General features: G+C 43.9%; 1 protein-coding gene across 1 annotated transcript; it reads left to right on the top strand.

Moving 5' to 3' along the window:
- Positions 1 to 11,054: 11,054 nt before the first annotated feature.
- Positions 11,055 to 20,661, top strand: RPS6 (ribosomal protein S6). The gene is made up of 6 exons (XM_081319845.1): positions 11,055 to 11,139; positions 11,480 to 11,611; positions 16,584 to 16,794; positions 17,276 to 17,422; positions 19,424 to 19,581; positions 20,507 to 20,661. Exons 1-6 carry the CDS (start codon positions 11,134 to 11,136, stop codon positions 20,600 to 20,602), a joined length of 750 nt encoding a protein of 249 aa, XP_081175971.1. The 5' UTR covers positions 11,055 to 11,133; the 3' UTR covers positions 20,603 to 20,661.
- The last annotated feature ends 351 nt before the right edge of the window (positions 20,662 to 21,012 follow it).

Here is a 21,012-nt window from a genome sequence, read left to right as displayed (position 1 = left end):
GATACCAGCAGCTGAGTCTGATGATTCTGAAGAGCTGGCTCGGGAATTCTGGGAGTTGAAGTCCACGAGTCTTTTCTCCTGCCCCCCCCAAACTGATTTATATGAGGTGGCTAGTTGCAGAGTTATTTCCCTGTCATAAGAGAACATTCTTTGCTGCTGCCTTTTCTCTACAAGGTCCTGGTTTACTACACAGAGCAAGCGGCTCCTTGAACTCTTCCAATGAACAAGAGAAAATATTTGTATTATATATTACCGTATTTCCACATTCCAAACTAGTAGATCTGATTCATCCAGAACAAATGGAACAGGTACAACAGGTGTCAAAGTGGGTTACAGGTAGACCTTGACTACCCTGCCTGTTATGGTCATAAATCCTGGTGGTCATTAAGCAAGGCAACAACATAATTCACACTAGTAGTTAGCAGAGTGGCTGGGACAATAGGTCTTCCAAGCCCAGAAACTTGCATATAGAATCCAAGAACATACCGGTAGCTTCTTTGTTGCTTCTACACCAGGGGCAAAATGTCATCTGTTGGCTCTGGAATGTGGCTGTGGTGAAAACATTTTTGCTTCTTACATTATTGGGGTTCCAGAGGGTAGATAATATTGCTTTTCTCCCATTGTGTGTCCCAACACTGCGGTGAGCTAAACAGAGGTTTCAGCAAGTAGCAACCCCTGACTTTCTGAACTCATCAGTTAAATAAAGCTGGTAGTTGGAGGGGAAGATACTAGAGAATTTGGTGTAAATTAGATTGGGAAATTTTTAAAAAATCCTGAAAAAAGGGCAGTGGAAAGCTACTTCCATACTCTCACCGAGAAAACTACGCAATTCTCAATTACCAGGAGATCAGTTCAATTTAAGGGTGTCTTCATTTTAACAGAAGGGTAAATGTTCCCAGCATAATATAATAGCGAAAATTACTCCTTTACCGATTGCTCTAACAAATTTCCTTTCTTACAGGAAAAAGTTCAGCACAAAAACATGACATCTAAGAGATGACCAGGCTCGGCCCATGGGAGGGGTCAAAAGCATCATCAGTCTTGAGTTCCTTCACACCACAAGAGATCTAAGTCTAGGCCATCTTGAATTCCTTATCTACTGCCAAATTGCTCTGACTGTTAATAGTTCAGTTTCTTGTAGAGAACTTAACCTTACAATAAATCTTTATACTCATTTGAACTACTGGATCTCATGATTTCTCTGGTGCTTGACAAGATGTTTATTAATATTTTCTGGTTTGGAAGAAACTTGACAGGTCCACCATAAGCTGCATAGTAATCTGGGAGTGTTACCTTCATAGGTGTCCCTTGGACATTCCTGTTGTTTTAAGTTCTTTTGAAAGCCACAGGACCTGGCGGCAATGCCATGCTGTCATGGAAGCTGCTAGTAGCAATTATTTCCATCTAAATTATTCAGTTCTGTTGATATGACATCTTAAGTGTCATTATGACACTAAGGTTTAAAGAAGGCAGGTTTTCTCAGGCCTTTACCATTTCACTGTTTAATGTTGAGTCAGAATGATTTTTTTATTCTATTCCTAGCATATTTAAAAAAGGTAAAAAGAAAATGTCAGTTTAATCCTCTTCAGTATTTAATGCAGACATCACTGACATAGTTTTCCTTGTTTGCAAATGGTAGAAAGCTGTGCATAGAAATAATGAAAGAAAAAATGCCTATGCCTTCCAGAGGATTTCTCAGGTCACAGGATAGGGTGAACAAATAAAATTGAACAAAGAGCACTTCTTATGTCCTGCTGTCCTTATGTACAATTAGCTATAAAGTTAATCTGCATGAATTATGTCTGGGAACAAGCTAGCCATGAAATGGTGCCATCAATGCAGAGTCAAGTGTGTGAGATTATTGTGAAGGGAAACCACAATGTCAAATGTCTGGGTTGGGTTTATAGATCAATCTAAAAATAAAATGAATTGACTTCTCAAATTTTGTCAGAGAGTGATTCTCCCAAATTGACCAGAGAGAGAGAGAGATGCTAAAGAGAGCTCACACAACAGTAGGCAGATAATTATTACAACTTCCAAATCACCAGAAGTTGCTTTGTATCAGATCAAAATATTGATCTGTCTAATCCAGTATTTTGTACCTTGAGTAGCAGTGGAGCTTCATAAATAGACCAATTTTACTGAAGCTTTTCAGACCTTTCATATGCAAAATATACTATCTTCTCTTTAATTGTGGGCTTTCCCTCAGACGAAGAAAATGTCCGATGAATATTTTCTTGTTGTCTTGTTTGTCTTCACAGCATACTTTTCACCACCGGCTCAAGAACACCTGATATGTCTTAATATAAAGCAACAGAAAGTCACAAACTGGTCGGTATTTTATTACTCTCAAATATCAGCCACATATTAATAGGTGGCATAGAAATTTAATAAATAATGACCAACTAGATAATTAATTAAATAATAACTTAATAAGTGGTTTCTCTGCTCATCAGTATGAGTCAGCCTCTTTTGAAAGAGATCATCTCTCTCTTATACTGGGAGTAGGTTACACAGAACCTGTGGCCCTTCTTCAGAATCTTTAGAGATTGTATTGCTAAAACTTGGTGGTCAATTTTCAGGTGGTAGATATATAATCAAATGAAGATTTAACTTGCCTAGAAAATAAATACTGTCCCTCAAAAGGGCCCAGCTTCTCACTGTCTGGCCATTGTGAGCCTTAGCCGCTTTTTATTCTCCCTTCAACCTGTCAAACCCCAAGAACAACAAAAAGTAACAAGGACTTATTTCTGAGTCATTTCCTTTATTGTTCTTCACCTATAGGTAGAATCTTGCAAGGCCAAAGCAATTATTTGCATAAAAATAGATATAGTCTGGGAACTACCGTGTTTCCCCGAAAATAATACTGGGTCTTTTTTTTGCCTCCAAAAGAGGCACCAGGTCTTATTTTGGGGTGGGTGGGCCTTTTTTACTCACCTCCTGCACTGACAGCCCTGCCCAGCCGGTCTACTTCTTCTGCAGCCGAAGGAGCAGCTTCATTCTGCAGCTGCATTCTGGCCTGCATTTCGCAGTCAGGCCTTTCGGGAAGGCCTCTACAGCCAAGTACTGAGCTAATCCATAGCTCGGTTCTCTGCTGCAGTGGCATTTCCAGAAATGCAGGCCTAGCTGCAGAAGACGCCTCAGAAGAAGTGGGCCGGCAAGGAGAGGCCTGGCTGCAAAGTAAGTGGGTGCGGGGCACATAGGGCAGATCAACACCCCCGCCCTAGCTTGATTTTTTTAAGTGTGTGCCTCACCCCAAAACTAGGGCTTATTTTGGGTGGTAGGGCTTATATCAGCCCCCCCCAAAAGCAAGCTAGGGCTTATTTTCAAGGTAGGCCTTACTTTCAGGGAAACGGTAGTAGGAAGAGCCATTTTAACCCTCTTCGTGCTGACCAAAGTTTCCAAGCCTCTTTGTCCTCTGGAATGCAACTTATGCCTCCTTTGAATCCAGGCTATGTTCCACCATCCTGTCTTAAAATGTGGGAGTGCTCCTAGACTGATTTATTTGTTAAACATACACAGGTGATTTGTATACAATGCAGGTAGTCCTCAACTTACGAGACAATTGAGCCTAAGATTTCTGTTGCTAAGCGAGATAGTCGAGTTTTGCCCCATTTTCCGACCTCTCTTACCAGAGTTGTTAAAGAAATCGTTACACCTGTTAAGTTAGTAACATGGTTATTAAGTGAATCTGGCGTCCCCCTTGACTGCTTATCAGAAGGTCGCAAAAATGGATTACATGACCTCAGGATACCACAACCGTCACAAATATGAACCAGTTGCCAAACATCCGAATTTTGATCGTGTGAGCATGGGGATGCTGCCACAGCTATAAGTGTGAAAAACAGTAAATCACTTTTTTTCACTGCTGTTGTAACTTCGAATGGCCACTGAATGGTTGTAAGTTGAGAACTACCTGTAATTCACAACAAAACTAATGAAACAATCATGTCGTCCATATAAGGGGCATCATCACACCTCTATCGAGGTGCTATAACATTAATCAGTTCTATATTCTGGCTCCTCCCCATCCTACCCCAGTACGAGGGAAAAGCCCAATCTTCACAACTTTTTGTGAAGTAGGAGGATGGGACCCTTCTGTGTCTCAGGTGAGAACTGTTCCAAACGACTGGGACAATCACAAGGAAAGTGCACCTCTTACAGTATCATCAGATGACCATGTTTAAGGGAAGGAATCTGGAGCACACTCACCTATACAACCTGGTGAGGTAGGCCCATGCCATGAGGGACAGTCAGCCAGTCAGTCCTGGCAACAACGGGGCCCTGTGCCATTCAGGGTTTTGTTGCCAGTGTTGTGGCCCAAACCTGCTTCACCCAAAGCGATCAAATCACTTTGAAGATACGTTGATTTTATTAGGCATGCAGGCACACTGGATTCCGGACAAAGCATTGGCATCCTGTTGGGCAGCCCTGATCAAAGGCTGAACTGTAGCATACGTATTTATGCCTTACAACATTGTAAACGCAAGACAAGGAAAAGACCGACAGAATGTAAAATTACAGCATAATGTTGGAATGTTTTTGATAAAATCGTTTGGGTGAGACACTTATTATTTATCCCTTCCTACTTAGGTCAGAATGCCACCTCCATTATATCTGACATATGGCCACTGAATATAAACAATTTGGTTTACTGGGTCATGGGTTCCAGACTGATTCTTCCCCGAATCGCCACTCAGGATTAATTCAGCTGCAATGGTCATTGAAAAACAGTCATAAGTCGCTTTTTTTAGTGCTGTTGTAACTTTGGTCATTAAATAAACTTTTGTAAGTTGAGGACTTCCTATACAATTGGGACAGCAGTGGAGACAAAAAATGAACCTCATGAAAGGCACTTGCGGCCACCTGGGTATTTAATGACTATAGGAAGGTCACCTCCCCACTGCAAAGAGCTCTACACGGAGCTATCCTCGAAGACCACTTAGAAGCTACCAAATGGTCCAAAACGTGGTGGTTCATGCAGTTTTGAGCAACCTATGTTTTACCCATGTTACATTGCTATTGTGCAAGCTTCACTAACCCCACAGGTGTATTCATTTCTAAACCTATGGGATTCTTCCTCCCCCCCCCCCCCCGACACAAACATGTGAAGTGCTTCAAATGCCCTTGTAATAAAACATCTACAGCAGCTGAATTAATCCTGAGTGGCGATTCGGGGAAGAATCAGTCTGGAACCCATGACCGTTGCAGCATCCCCATAGTCATGTGATCAATATTCAGATTATTGGCAACTGATTTATACTTATGACCATTGCTGTGTCCCAAGGTCACCTTTTACGACCTTCTGACAAGCAAAGTCAATGGGAAAGCCAGATTCACTTAACAAGCATGCTACTAACTTAACAACTGTTCTACTAACTTAACAACTGCAGTGATTCACTTAACAACTGGGGCAAGAAAGGGGTAAAACTCACTTAACAAATGTCTCACTTAGCAACAAAAATTTTGGGCTCAATTGTGGTTGTCAGTCGAGGATTGCTTGCATTTACAACAGTATAGGCTATAAATATCCACTGCCTTGTCACCTCTTGCTGGAAATTCTGTTCTGTGCTATAGAAAGAGCTGTTTTTAAAAACACTCCAAAACAGAGCAGTGGTATTGTTATCCCAGGCTAGTTGTCAGTTCAAAGATTTTACAAGCCTTTTTGCATGAGTCATTAAATGGGAATCCTAAAATAAATCCATTGTTTGCTACAGGGCCTTCTTGCCAGAAACTGAAAAATGTATCATAAATCATGGTTACCTGACTGCAGGACACTGCAAATGGCTGTAAACATTGGTCAGTTGTCAGTTGTCATATGACAGGGGTGGACATCAGAACTTTGGAACTGGGTCATAAGTAGGGGAATTGTAACTGGTCATAAATCAAGGATTACTGTATGTGGCATGGGTGTAGCTAAAGAAACATTAAACCTCAGTTGACCAGAGTCGTGATAGGCAGAAAATCATATCTATCGGCCTATCTAGCAAAGATCAAGGCATATGGAAATGTGAAAGAAATAAATGGAAAGAGTATGAATTAACAAATTAAATGAAAGGAGGGAACATTGACATGAAGCATATCTGGGCAATTAAGAAAAAGACTCGATATTGTGGACTACAGTTGATAAAATACATACACGGAAGGGCTAAACCAAGGTTTGTCAACCTTGGCAGTTTTAAGATGGGTGGGCTTCCAGGCTGGCTGGAGAATTCTGGGAATTGAGGTCCACCCATCTTAAAGCCGCTAAGGTTAAGAACCCCTGGACTAAACTATATAGTATAATAATAGAATCACAAGGTAGAAGAGATCTTGGAGGTACAGTTGCAAGAAAAAGTATGTGAACCCTTCGGGATTACGTGGAGTTTTGCATGAATTGGCCATAAAATGCGCTCTAAACGTCATGTAAGTCACAACAATAGAAAAACACAGTCTGCTTAAAATAATACTACACAAACATTAGCTGTTGTCATGTTTTAATTGAACATAAGATGGAAACATTCACAGTGCAGGGTGGAAAAAGTATGTGAACCTTTGGACTTAATAACTGGTTGACCCTCCTTTGGCAGCAATAACCTCAACCAAACATTCCTGTAGTTGCAGATCAGACCTGCACAACGATCTGGAGTAATTTTGGACCACTCCTCTTCACAAAACTGTTTCAGTGTAGCAATATTCTTGGGATGTCTGGTGTGAATCGCTCTCTTAAGGTCATGCCACAGCATTTCAATCGGGTTGAGGTCAGGACTCTGACTGGGCCACTCCAGAAGGCGTATTCTGTTCTGTTGAAGCCATTGTTTTGTTGAATTGCTTGTATGCTTTGGGTCATTGTCCTGTTGCATCACCCATCCTCTGCGGAGCTTTAGTTGGCGGACAGATGGTCATACGTTTTCCTGCAAAATGTCCTGATAAACTCTGGAATTCATTTTCCCATCAATGACAACAATCTGTCCAGGCCCTGAGGCAGCAAAGCAGCCCCAAACCATGATGCTCCCTCCGCCATGTTTTACAGTGGGGATGAGGTTTTGATGTTGGTGTGCTGTGCCTTTTTTTCTCCACACATAATGTTGTGTGTTTTTCCCAAACAACTCAATTTTGGTTTCATCTGTCCACAGTATATTTTGCCAGTAGTGCTGTGGAACATCCAGGTGTTCTTTTGCAAACTTCAAACGTGCTGCAATATTTTTTTTGGACAGCAATGGCTTCCTCCGTGGTGTCCTCCCATGTACTCCATTCTTGTTTAATGTTTTCCTTATTGTAGATGTGTCAACAAAAATGTTAGCATGTGCCAGAGATTTCTGTAGGTCTTTAGCTGACACTCTAGGATTCTTCTTTACCTCATTAAGCATTATGCACTGTGCTCTTGCAGTCATTTTTACAGGACGACCACGCCTAGGGAGAGTAGCAATAGTGCTAAACTTTCTCCATTTGTAGACAGTCTGTCTTACCGTGGACACATGAACATCAAGGCTTTTGGAGACACTTTTGTAACCCTTTCCAGCTTCATGCAAGTCAACAATTCTTGATCGTAGGTCTTCTGAGAGCTCTTTTCTGCGAGGCATGGTTCACATCAGACAGTGCTTCTTGAGACCAGTAAACCCAAAACAGGTGTGTGTTTTTAAAGGGCAGGACGGCTGTCAGCAACACATCCAATATCATCACACTGGTTGGAGTCAAGGTTGGCTCACTCCTGGCTCCAATTAGCTCTTGGAGAAGTCATTAGGCTAGGGGTTCACATACTTTTTCCACCCTGCACTGTGAATGTTTCCATCTTATGTTCAATTAAAACATGACAACAGCTAATGTTTGTGCAGTATTATTTTAAGCAGACTGTTTTTCTATTGTTGTGACGTACATGACGTTTAGAGCGCATTTTATGGCCAATTCATGCAAAACTCCACGTAATCCCAAAGGGTTCACATACTTTTTCTTGCAACTGTATTACTGCTGCACTGTTGGCTAAAAATCTGAATGATCTGCAGCAAAAGTTGCATGACACGAGGAACACAAATCAGAAAAGAACAATGTAAGTACACTTCTCAGAAGAAAATGAAGTGAATGATTGTGAATTATACATGCATGGCAATTTGTGTACTTTTAGAAAAAAATTGAAAACAGCTGTATCTACCTAGGAAATGCATATGTCGGGAAAACAAAGTTGAATGCCCTTGAAATGGGGTTCTTAAGAAGGGTGTTTGATAAAGCAAGGAGAGATAGGGGCAAAAATGAACGAGGGCTGACAGAATGTAGATTGAAAATTAAAGTGTACTGTGAAGAAAGTACATTGAAATAGTTATTTAAAGGGGACGCAAAACAAATGTATGAAGAAAGAGCAAATGGGTGAAGAGGAACAGATTCACTGAGAGAGTCAGGGTTGAATGGAGTTAATGAATTCCCCAAGCAGAAAGAGATGAGTTTAAAGAATAAAAAACACAATGTATGTGGTAATGTATAGATGTAATAAACACAGACCATTTGTGAATTTAAGAATGCATAAAGCGGTATAGAGAACTTGGTTTGTTTAAATCAGTGTTTCCCAATCTTACTAATTTTCTAATATATGGACTTCAACTCCCAGAATTCTCAGCAATCTCCATGTTGGCTTAGGATTTTCTAGATAATTAATGTCATATGTGGGAATGTTGTCAATATTCAAAAATTTGGTAAGCTGTATCTTTTTTACTTATGCCATGATTTTATTGGCCTTCTATGTCTTACTTTTCTTCTGTACTTTATATAACCTTCCTCAAAGTGATGCCATGATCTAACAGTCACCTACATTTTTGCAGTCCAGACGTATTCTTACCTTGGTCATTACTGTTCCTCGTTTCATTCTGTTGCCCCACTATACAGTATTTTTTAAACCTGAGAATGTATTTTATTTTATTTTACTTTATTATTTTTACAGGAGGCTTACAGATATTTAAATATATCTATAATTTAATATATGATTTAGGTGCAATCTCTGACACTAAATTCCAGCAAACAAACTACTTTTATTTTGATCAAAATAGAGTTGGGTGGCCACATCTCTCTTCGTGGCTAGTAGAGAGATGAAGGCAACAATCAGGAAAAATGTCTTCCACCTTTTTATACCTTTCCAAAACAAAGAGATCTGGTCTTGGTACTAGTAACGAAAAGGTACAGAAAAATAATTCCTAGATGATACACAACAACCCAGGCTCCACCATAACTCCTTTCCCCCCTTCCCTTATCATGCTCTTTTCATGTAAGCAATCCCCTGTACCTAAAGCATGAAACATTTGCTTTTATATAACTATTTTCCCAATACAAAGCACCTACAAAGCTGCTTGCACATAAACAAAGATATATTTTATACTGTATATACATGAGTGCTAGTTGTTTCCGACTCTAGGAGCTGGTGCTCATCTCCGTTTCAAAGCCGAACAGCCAGCGCTTCTCCGAGGACGTCTCCGTGGTCATGTGGCCGGCATGACTAGACGGCAAAGGTGCACGGAATGCTGTTACCTTCCCACCGTAGTGGTCCCTATGTTTCTACTTGCATTTTTACGTGCTTTCGAACTGCTAGGTTGGCAGAAGCTGGGACGAGTAACAGGCGCTCACTCTGTATATTTACAAAGTATCATTACTAATATCAATACAATATTACTAACATCAACCTTAAACATAATAAAAAACATAGTAAAATCCCTTCATTATCTTTCATTTGTTCCAGCTGTTGCCATTAACACCAGCTGCCTGCAATTAGTGCAGGTTTGCATCCCACCAGGCTCAAGGTTGACTCAGCCTTCCATCCTTCCGAGGTAGGTAAAATGAGGACCCAGATTGTTGGGGGCAATTAAGCTGACTTTGTAATAATGCCGCTTGGGGGAGGGGGGTGAAAGCCCTAATAAGCAGGCATATACATAGAATGAAGGCTACTGCTAAGCTTGTAAGCCGCCCTGAGTCTTCGGAGAAGGGCGGGATATAAATGGAATTAAAATAAAAAATAAAAATAAATTACTGTATCATTCTGATGATTTACATAAATCCGATTAGGAGAAGTCACTGAGTTGCTATTACTTGTTTTGTGAAACTATTTCCTTATACGGTACTTTGCATTTGGTCAAGTCTGGTACTATTTTAAGAAGAAATAGGTATCCCACTTGTTGTTTGTAATATTACAAATAATAATATAAAGTTATAAAAGGGCCAGTTGGCTGCAGTGGCTAAGCACTGGGATAGAAATTGGGAGACCATGAGCTCTAGTCCTGTCTTACTTAGGCAAAAATGCAGCTGGGTGTCTCATTCCCTCAGCCCTGGGAAGGAGGGGCAATGGCAAACTACTTCTGAAACACCTTGCCAAGAAAACTACAGGGACTTCTCCAAGGAGTCAAGAATGACTCAAAGGTGCAGACATGCAACGCAAAATAATAAAAGTCTATCTGTGTGGAACAGGAGCAGCACAGTCTTGCAATAGAGCCAAAGATGGAAAACATGAAACTGGGGTGTTTAAAATCCTCCAAATTGGATTTCAATATTTGAAATAAATTTATATTTTTAATCTGATTACGATTCCTTGACTGAACGTTACTCTCTCAAGTTTATATTTTTGGAGGTGATAAAAGAACCGGTTTTCAATATAGCTCTAAGCGATTATTTTTTATAAATCCGTTAAGTTTTCAAGAGCACAATCAACCCACCTGCTAAGATATGCGAACGAAAAACCTCTCCCGAATATGCATTTAGAGCAGGGGGTCTTCAAACTTGGCGCTTTTATGACTTGTGGACTTCAACTCCCAGAATTCCTCAGCCAGACACGCTGGCTGAGGAATTCTGGGAGTTGAAGTCCCCAAGTCATGAAAAGGCCAAGTTTGAAGACCCCTGATTTTAGAGTAAAAGAAATAAATAAATAAATCTTAGACGTCTAATTTAATTCGCCAGTCTCGCGACAGAAGAAAAAAAATGCGCTAAAGTCTATAATCAGGAAGCTCCGTTAGCCAAAATAAATAATTTTTTTTTAAAAAAAATTCTACTCTTTCTATCTCTGTCGTCAGGCGAGCCGCTCGATGGAGTCTCGCGAGATCCGTCGCAGCCTATGTGACTTCCGACCGAGCGGAAGCCGGGCCTCTTTTCCGCGGCTGACCTGGAGCGAGCGGCCGCGCCGGCGCCATGAAGGTAGGAGCGGAGGCCTCGCTTTATTTCTCCTTTGGCTTCTCTCGGGGCTGGTCAATAATCGGGTTGACGGATACAAGCCGGCTGACGGGGCAAGACGGAACCCGACCCGGTCTTGGGAACGTCGCCGCGGAGGGGGATTGACACGGATTGGGGCAGGCGGGGGTGGGCGAAGGCGAGAAGCCATGGTGGCTTTTGGTATTTTTTTTAGCTTTCCTTTGGCCAGGCGCTCTGCGTAAAGGAGTCCGCCCCGGCTCCGCTCTTCTCCTTTTGCGCCCGCCTTTCCGCTGGGATCTAATAAGCTTTTCCCTTTCCTTCCCCCGTTTCGTGCAATTATTTTCAGCTCAATATCTCCTTCCCGGCCACCGGCTGCCAGAAACTCATCGAGGTGGACGATGAGCGTAAGCTGCGCACCTTCTACGAGAAGCGGATGACTGCCGAGGTCCCGGCTGATGCTCTTGGGGAAGAGTGGAAGGTGAGGCGTTAAGATCGCCTCTTCTTTTTTTTCCCTTGTTTTATTTGGGACTTTGCATTAATAATAATAATCAGCTTTTTTTTTGTAAAAGAAAAAGGTGCCGGAACTCACACGTGTCATACAACCCGCCTTGCCTCCCCTACAAGGTTCCATCCAAAAAAGGTGCCGGAACTCCGTTCTAAGCGTTCTATGAGGAAAAAAGCCCTGATAATAATAATAATAATAATAATAATAATAATAATAATAATAATAATAATAATAATAATAATCCTTTATTGTCAAAGTACAACATGTATACATTGAGATTAGCTGAGCCTCCCCCCCACCCCGGTGCTCTGTCCCCCCAACGCACACACAGCCCTCCATCTTACTAACTACACCATGTGAACCAACTACACCACACACCGGCCTCCCAAGTCAATTCTGCATAAGTTCACAGAGATTATGTCCCATTCAAAAGCCTAACAGCCCACGGATAAAAGCTATTTTTCAGCCTGTTGGTACGGCTGGCTATACTCCTATATCTCCTACCGGATGGTAGGAGAGTTAAAGAGATACCGTCCAGGGTGTGAGTCGTCCCTGAGAATCTTTCTCACTCTTCCAAGGCAACGAGCCCTGCCGATGTCATCCAGTGGTGTCTGGGGACAGCCGACAACGTCTTGTGCTGTACTCCCCACCCTCTGTAATACTTTCCTGTCCGCGGCTGTCAGGCCAGCATACCAAACCACAATACCATACGAGAGGACGCTCTCTATAGTAGACCGGTAAAAGAGGGTCATTAGCCGTTGTTCTACCCTGTTCTTCCGCAAGACCCTAAGACAGACCCTGATGTGCGTATTATTCAAGGGGTTGCAAGCCTTGACGGAATTGCACACAGAGAGCTCTCTGCGTGCTTGTGATTCTGACTTGACAAGTTTAGGACTTCGCTTGGGGAGAAGATGGGTAAATAAAAGAGTTCCCAAAAAATTGGGTCTGAGAGATGGGGTAGGACTTCTGACTTCATGAACGGAAAAGGGAAGAAGTGTGGCTTTGGTGGGGCGGTTGAAATGGCTTTGGGCAATTAGATACCTTGACCTGTTATCAACTAACTATTGTCAGTCCAGCACCAGTGGGTCTGAGCTACGTAGCCTTTTGTGAAATAAAAGGGATATTCAAAGCTAAGGTTCCAAACTTGCTGAGTAGACATTTTAGACTGGTAAAAGCTTTTGAGAGGACAATAGTTATAGAAATTTTTCCCAAAAGGTTCTTTGTCATTGCTATGGGAAGATGTTGGATAGAACACATTGGGACCCCGAGAGATGGCTGGGCAGGGACAGGAGCCTCTCCCAAATTTAATAAGAGGCCCCTGGTGTGTTTTTTAGCCAAATGTTTTGAGGGGTTAGGGAGGGGGGTGGGCTTATCGGCTCGGTTGGAAACTAGGGGGGTTCCACCAACCGTTTCTCAGACCAGGTCAGGGACTGATCGCGCCGTGGTAGGGGCTGGGCTGGGGGCTTACGGGGCCCCGGGGCGGGGTGTGGGATTATCTATTCCCACGGCGGTTGGGAATGGCCGCAGGTGTAGGAACAGAGGGCCACATCAATACCCGGGGGTGCGTCCCCGCTGTCTTCAAGCGGTGATGCGCTCCGACCCTCTGATTTCAGCACGTGGTACCGGGAGCGAGGATGAGCAGCCACCTGAGCTCAGGCTCGTGTATTTCAATGCCAGGTCCGTAATGAATAAAGCACCTCTCATTCACGATCTGATTGAGGAGGAGCATGTGGACCTGGCTTGCATTACGGAGACCTGGTTGGGCCCAGAGGGCGGGATCCCCCTGGTTGATCTTAGCCCATCAGGTTTCCGGGTGCTGCACCAGCCTAGGGCTCAGGGTAGGGGCGGTGGAGTGGCAGTTGTTGTGAGGGAGACCTTATGTCCGCAGGAGGCCACCATAGTCCAGATAGCCGGGTGTGAGTCCCTCCTCCTGAGATGTGGTCCCAGAGCTCAGTTGGGCTTGCTGCTGGTGTACGTTTCACCTAGACACGTGGCAGCAGCCCTGCCTGAGCTTCTCGATATCCTCTCAGGGTTGGTGGTTGAGTTCCCCAAACTTATAGTTTTGGGTGACTTCAACCTACCATCCCTGGGGGGATCATCTGAGTTAGCTCGGGAGTTCATGGCTTCCATGACGGCCATGGACCTGAAGCAGGTTATTCTGGGCCCAACTCACGGGGGGGGTCACACGCTCGATCTGGTTTTTCTATCCGGACGGTGGTTAGATGATCTTGGGGGGGGTTCCCCAATTAATTCACCCCTGTCATGGACCGATCATCATCTCCTGCGGATGGTCTTCCGTTTTGCCACTCCCTGTCGTGGGGTAGCTGAGCCAATAAGATGGTTCCGCCCTAGACGCCTTATGGACCCTGAGCGGTTCCAAACGGCGCTTGGGCCCCCACCTGCCTCCTTTGCTCACAGCTCGGTCGATGCCCTAGTGGAAGCCTGGGAAAGGGCAGCCACAGAGGCACTCGACCAAGTTGTACCCATGCGGCCCTTGACCCGACGCAGATCCCAACGGGCCCCATGGTTCTCCATGGAGCTCCGCGAGATGAAGCGTCGGAGACGGGGCCTAGAGAGCTGTTGGAGGTCCAGCCGATCCGAATCCGACCGGTTACGACTAAGGTCCGTTACGAGAACTTATCTCGCAGCATTGAGGGTGGCTAGGTCTAACCACTTTGCCACCCTCATTGCGTCCGCAGATAATCGCCCGGCCGCCCTGTTTAGGGTAACTCGCTCTCTCCTTAATCAGGAGGTGAGGGAGGAACCCTTGCAGGGTCGAGCCGAGGAGTTTAGTCGATTTCTGTCAGACAAAATCGCTCGGATCCGGACCGGTTTGGACTCCGACTGGGCAGAGTCTGACGAAGAGGATACGGGCGGTCTTGTCGATTTAATCTGGGAAGAGTTCGATCCTGTGACTCCTGAAGAAGTGGACAAGATCATGGGGAAGCTGAGCTCCACCACATGTTTGTTGGACCCGTGCCCCTCCTGGCTGACTTATGCAGCCCGGGATGGGACACGAGGCTGGCTCCAGGCAGTGATTACTGCTTCTTTGAGTCAGGGTAGTTTTCCCGCCGCCTTGAAGGAGGCGGTGGTGAGACCCCTCCTCAAGAAGCCTGCCTTGGACCCAGCAATTTTAAACAACTATCGTCCGGTCTCCAACCTTCGCTTTTTGGCGAAGGTTGTTGAGAGCGTGGTGGCGCATCAGCTCCCTTTGTTCTTGGATGAAGCTGACTACCTAGACCCGTACCAATCGGGTTTCAGGCCCGGGTACAGCACGGAGACGGCATTGGTCGCGCTGGTGAATGATCTCTGGCGGGCTCGGGACAGGGGTTGTTCCTCTGTCCTAGTCCTTTTAGACCTCTCAGCGGCTTTTGATACCATCGACCATGGTATCCTGCTGCGACGTCTCAGGGGGTTAGGAGTGGGAGGCACAGTTCTCCAGTGGTTCTCCTCTTACCTCCTGGGACGTTCGCAGTCGGTGTTAGCAGGGGGGCAGAGATCGACCCTGAGACCTCTCATTTGTGGAGTTCCTCAGGGATCGGTTCTCTCGCCTCTCCTGTTCAACATCTATATGAAGCCGCTGGGAGAGATCATTCGTGGTTTTGGAGTTGGGTATCACCAATATGCTGATGATACCCAGCTTTTTATTTCGACCCCAAACCACCCCAGTGATGCCCTCGACGTGATGTCCCGTTGCCTGGAGGCGGTCCGGGTCTGGATGGGGAGGAACAGGCTTCGACTCAACCCTGACAAGACTGAGTGGCTGTTCGTGCCGGCATCCCGGGAAATTCCGATTATTCCATCATTGGCCATGGGGGGTGAGCTACTACCCCCCGTAGATAGGGCCCGCAACTTGGGGGTCCTTCTAGACTCACAGCTCTCTTTGGAAGAGCATATTGGAGCTGTGACTAGGGGGGCCTTTGCCCAGGTTCGCCTGGTGCGCCAGTTGCGGCCCTATCTAGACCGGGATGCCTTGCACACAGTCACTCATGTGCTCAGGACCTCTCGTCTAGACTACTGTAATGCTCTCTACATGGGGCTGCCCTTGAGGTCCACCCGGAGACTCCAGCTGGTGCAGAATGCAGCCGCGCGAGTCGTCTTGGGAGTTTCCCGATACTCCCATGTTACACCTTTGCTCCGCGAGCTGCATTGGCTACCGGTTGCTCTCCGGGTGAGGTTCAAGGTGTTAGTTATGACCTACAAAGCCCTTCATGGCATGGGTCCGGATTACCTACGGCAACACCTGCGACCGGCGTCAACTTCCCTCCGTCCAGTGCGCTCCCACAGAGAGGGCCTCCTCAGGGTGCCGCCGATCAAAGAATGCCGATTGGTGACCCCCAGGGGGAGAGCGTTCTCTGTGGGCACGCCAGACCTCTGGAACCGCTTACCGGTTATGCTCCGGACGGCCCCCGACCTTCGCTCCTTCCGGCGCGATCTTAAAACATTCTTTTTCGAACAAGCTGGCCTGGTCTGACGGGATGGGGTTGGGTTTTTAAAACTAGTTTTAACTTTACTATGTATTGATTTTATGGGCATGATGTTTAATGGTTTTTTAATTTTTGTATTCGATTTTTATTGTGTATTGCCCTGTTCACCGCCCTGAGTCCTTCGGGAGAAGGGCGATATAGAAATCAAATTATTAAATTAACTTAAATTAAATTAATAGTCTTGAAAAGGGCCTTCAAGCTTTGAGATCCCAGAATCCTCCTCAGTTATAAGATAAATCCCACTTAGAGGGGAAAAAAAATCCTGCCAATAACTTAGGTTTGGGAGACCTTTGTGCTGCTTGTCTGATTTAGGATCTTCAAGCTGAAAAGGAACAAGATTCTCACAGTAGATAAAAGTGGGGCTATATCGTCGTACATCTGCATTTGAAGTGAATGATAAAATGCAGTTAGGATTTATAAAAGCGCTTCCGAAAAGTTTAAATTGCTCCTTTTTGTAGGGATACGTTGTCCGTATTAGTGGTGGCAATGACAAACAAGGTTTCCCTATGAAGCAAGGTGTCCTTACTCATGGCCGTGTCCGTCTGCTACTCAGCAAGGGCCACTCCTGCTACCGTCCTCGGAGAACTGGAGAACGAAAACGCAAATCTGTTCGAGGATGCATTGTTGATGCCAACTTAAGCGTCTTGAACTTGGTCATTATCAAGAAAGGTGAATTGCTTTGTCTATTTTTCCTTTGAAGGGACAACACACATTAGCAAGAATTTGTCTTGGAGGAGTAGAAAATATTCCTGAGCTTTCACTTTGGACAAGTGGACGTGGACTTTCCTAGGCCATCCCCTTGGCCAGGGGTAGGTAACCTGGGCTCTTTTATGACTCATGGACTTCAACTCCCAGAATTCCTGAGTAAGCATAGCTGACTCAGGAATTCTGGGAGTTGAAGTCCATGAGTCATAAAAGAGCCCAGGTTGCCTATCCCTGCCCTTGGCATATAGTAGGGCATTACCTAAAGGAATATGACTGTTGATAAGTTAATAAAAGATTCTTAGGTTTCCTCTTATCTTTTTTTAAAATAATGCTTGTTTTGTTAAGGATAGCGTATTCAAAAACCAGAGACAGTTTGTGGTGAGTGATGATTTTTAGCATGTTTGCTAATAATATAATGGCACCTGTTGTTTGACAACTTTTCAAGGTGAGAAAGATATTCCTGGATTGACTGATCATACTGTGCCCCGTCGCCTCGGTCCCAAGAGAGCTAGCAAAATCCGAAAGCTGTTTAATCTCTCCAAAGAAGATGACGTGCGTCACTATGTGGTGAGGAGACCATTGAACAAAGAAGGTAAAGAAAGTGGAAATAATACTTTCGCTGTTTTGTCAGAGGGAATTATATATTTCAAGTAGTGCTTTTCTGTTGGTCCATTCAAATTTCTACAGAAATCGAAGGGTTTGAGGGAAGAAATATGATAGCTAAATGAAAGTGTCAATTACCTAGTTTTCTTTTACCTTAGACTACGTAACAGAGTGAGCGCCTGTTACTCGTCCCAGCTTCTGCCAACCTAGCAGTTCGAAAGCACGTAAAAATGCAAGTAGAAAAATAGGGACCACCACGGTGGGAAGGCAACAGCGTTCCGTGCGCCTTTGGCGTCTAGTCATGCTGGCCACATGACCACGGAGATGTCCTCGGACAAGCGCTGGCTCTTCAGCTTTGAAATGGAGATGAGCACTGGCCCCTAGAGTTGGAAATGACTAGCACACACGTGCGGGGGAACCTTTACCTTTACTTAAACTTTGATACAGCTTGGTATCAAATATCCTGGTTGATGTGCACATGTAGGTATGTTTAGGTATATATCTAAATTTATTGTCGGTTGCAGTGCATTTTTCAAAGGTGGCGTGTAGCTTTTTAAAGTGACAAAACATCGAATTTGTAGAAGTTACTATAGATATGCAAGATTTCTTACCTACTGTACTGCAGAAAGTTGTAACAGGAGAAAATTGTAACATCTGATTAAATCAGGACAGTAACTTAACAGATTTTTTTTTCTGGATAAGGATTGCACTAACACTAAAACTAATATGTTTGAATAAAGCCTAACATCCACTGTGATTATTCTTTTATGATTTACAAATCATTCTGCATGGTTTAGCATGGTACATTAAATCCATGAGCAAACAGCATTATAGGTTAGTGATTTCTGCATTTGATCCCGTGGTCTTTATCTGCACACGAATGCTTGAGATCAATTTCAGTTATAAATGAAATGCTCCTGCTTCTCTCTCAAACTAGATTTATTTATTTATTTTATTTATTTTATTAGATTTATATACCGCCCTTTCCCAAAGGACTCAGGGCGGTTTACAGGGTATTTAAAACAAGAAATACAAAAGTTAAAAACAATGAAAAAATTACATCAATCCCTGAAAAAAAAGTAAAAACCCCAATTAAAATTAAAATTAAAATTCTCAGCCTGGGCCAGAGAGCTCAAAGAGCCAGGTCTTCAGGTCCCGGCGGAATGAACGGAGGTCGGGGGCAGTCCTGAGCTCCACGGTAGTAGAGATAGTCCTCAACTCATGACCAAATTGAGCACAAAAGTGAATTTTGCCCCATTTTACGACCTTTGTTGCCGCACTTGTTAAGTGAATCACAGCTGTTGTTAACTTAGAAACATAGTTGCTGCTAAGTTGCTAAGTGAATCTGGCTTCCCCATTGATTTTGCTTGTCAGAAGGCCGCAAAAGGAGATTACATAACCCTGGGACACTGCAGCCGTCATAAATATGGGTCAGTTGCTGAGCGTCTGAATTTTGATCACGTGACCATGGGGGTGCTGCAATGGTCATAAGTGTGAAAAATGGTCACAAGTCACTTTGTTCAGTGCCGTTGTAACTTTGAATGGTCATAAAACGACCTGTTGTAAGTCGACTACCTATATAAGGTGATCCTCCATAATAGTTTTCAGTTGCGATACCCATGAGGAGCCAGCGCTCAAAAGGTCCTGCCCAAGAACGTGTAATTAAAGCATGATTTAGAGGCTTTAAGCTTTCGCCATCTTATATTTTTTGAAGGATTGAATTTTGTGCCCACCAGAGTTCGCCAGGACAGGTCATGCACTGCCTCGTACACCATGAATATCCCTTTCGCCTATTTCACACATTCTGTGGATTATGTGAAATTACGCCTTTGTATCTCCTTGTTAGATGGGAAGACATATCCTTAATGATCACCCAGTTTATCCTGTGTAATTATTTTACTTGGGCATTATTGCTTTTAAGTATAGACCGTCAGCCTCGAGATTGCAAATAGCTCTTCGGTGGTTGACATGCCTGTCTTGCCAATCTTAGGTAAGAGGCCAAGGAACAAGGCACCCAAGATCCAACGTTTGGTGACCCCCCGAGTGCTGCAGCATAAGCGCAGACGTATTGCTCTAAAGAAACAACGAACTCAGAAGAATAAGGAAGAAGCTGCCGAGTATGCCAAGCTTCTGGCTAAAAGAATGAAGGTCTGCTTCCTATATACTTGGGGAGGGTAATTCTTAAGTGTGTGTGTGTGGGGGGGGGTCATGTTCCTCTTCATGTGATTCTTGAAACATGAAGCCATGTGTCGGAGATACCTCACTGCAAGACGTTGATGAGCTGGAAGCTGAAACTGGAGGCAATTGTTGGCTCACAAGCCCAAACACCCACATACGTTTAATAGGTGTAATAGCGTGTATATGATTCTTATTACATGAAGTGATTACCATGGGGCGGGGCGGCTTCAGTGAAGTACTGACACATTGAAATATGTCCCAACACATGGAGCAAATAAGTCAAGTCTTTGTTCCAGGGGTAGGCTGGCTCAGGAATTCTGGGAGTTGAAGTCCACGAGTCATAAAAGAGCCAAGGTTGCCTACCCCTGTTCTAACCCATCCCTAGCTATTTTAATCCGCAGGTAATTGAGGTTTTAAGCCATACGATTGGTGCATTAGGGAAAAGGATCAGTTTCTTCATTAACCGTATTTACAGTGTTGGCTTCACTTGTGTGATATGAAGACTTGAGTGTATGAGGGTGAACAATGTATGATGCTAGGAATATAAACAGTACAGTTTTACTAGACAGAATCGAGTCTGTTGCTTTCACCTAAAAATGGCTTACATTGCTTTAGGAAAATATTTGACCTTGGATATCGGGAGAACGAGAAGATTGTTCAAAGTATTTCATGTATACTAGTAGAATTTATGGACAGGAAGGCGAGCCTGTCTAAATGTTATTACAATATGCTTACATCTTTGGAAATTGACAGCTACAGAGACTACAGATAGGAGTTTCTGCTATGGTAATAGAGCAGAAAGTACTTACATGACTTCACACGATGAATTTACAGCATTTAAAAAGCTGAGATGCAGTTTTAGGCTAATAGGTAATATTCTTGATCTCTTTTTCAGGAGGCAAAAGAGAAGCGGCAAGAACAAATAGCTAAGAGGCGTAGACTTTCTTCTTTGAGAGCCTCTACATCTAAATCTGAATCAAGCCAGAAGTAAGCAATGAACTGTGCTCCTGAAAAGGTTAAAATAAAATTTTTATGATCTGAACAAACCGATTCTATGTTATCCTTTTTGCTAATTTCCTGTCAGTTGAAATTGCCACTTTAATGAATGAATGTCTACAGTGGATTTCTGCTTGATGCAGAGGTTTCGTTTTTTGTATCATTCAGGGCTGTGATGGTTTTGGCTTTTCCTTGCTCAGCAAATGGCCTCTTACATATGTCATTCTTATAGCAATAGAGCTTAGACTTATATACCACGTCATAGTGCTTCAGAACGCTCTTTTGAGCAGTGTCAGCATATTGCCCCCAACAATTTGGGTCCTCATTTTACTGATCTCGGAAGGCTGAGTCAACCTTGAGCTGGTTTAAGATCAAACTCCTGGCTGTGGGCAGAGTCAGCCTACA

Source organism: Vipera berus, assembly GCF_964194415.1.
Source record: "Vipera berus genome assembly, chromosome: 2".
NCBI lineage: Eukaryota > Metazoa > Chordata > Lepidosauria > Squamata > Viperidae > Vipera > Vipera berus.
This window is presented reverse-complemented; position numbering and strand designations above follow the sequence as displayed.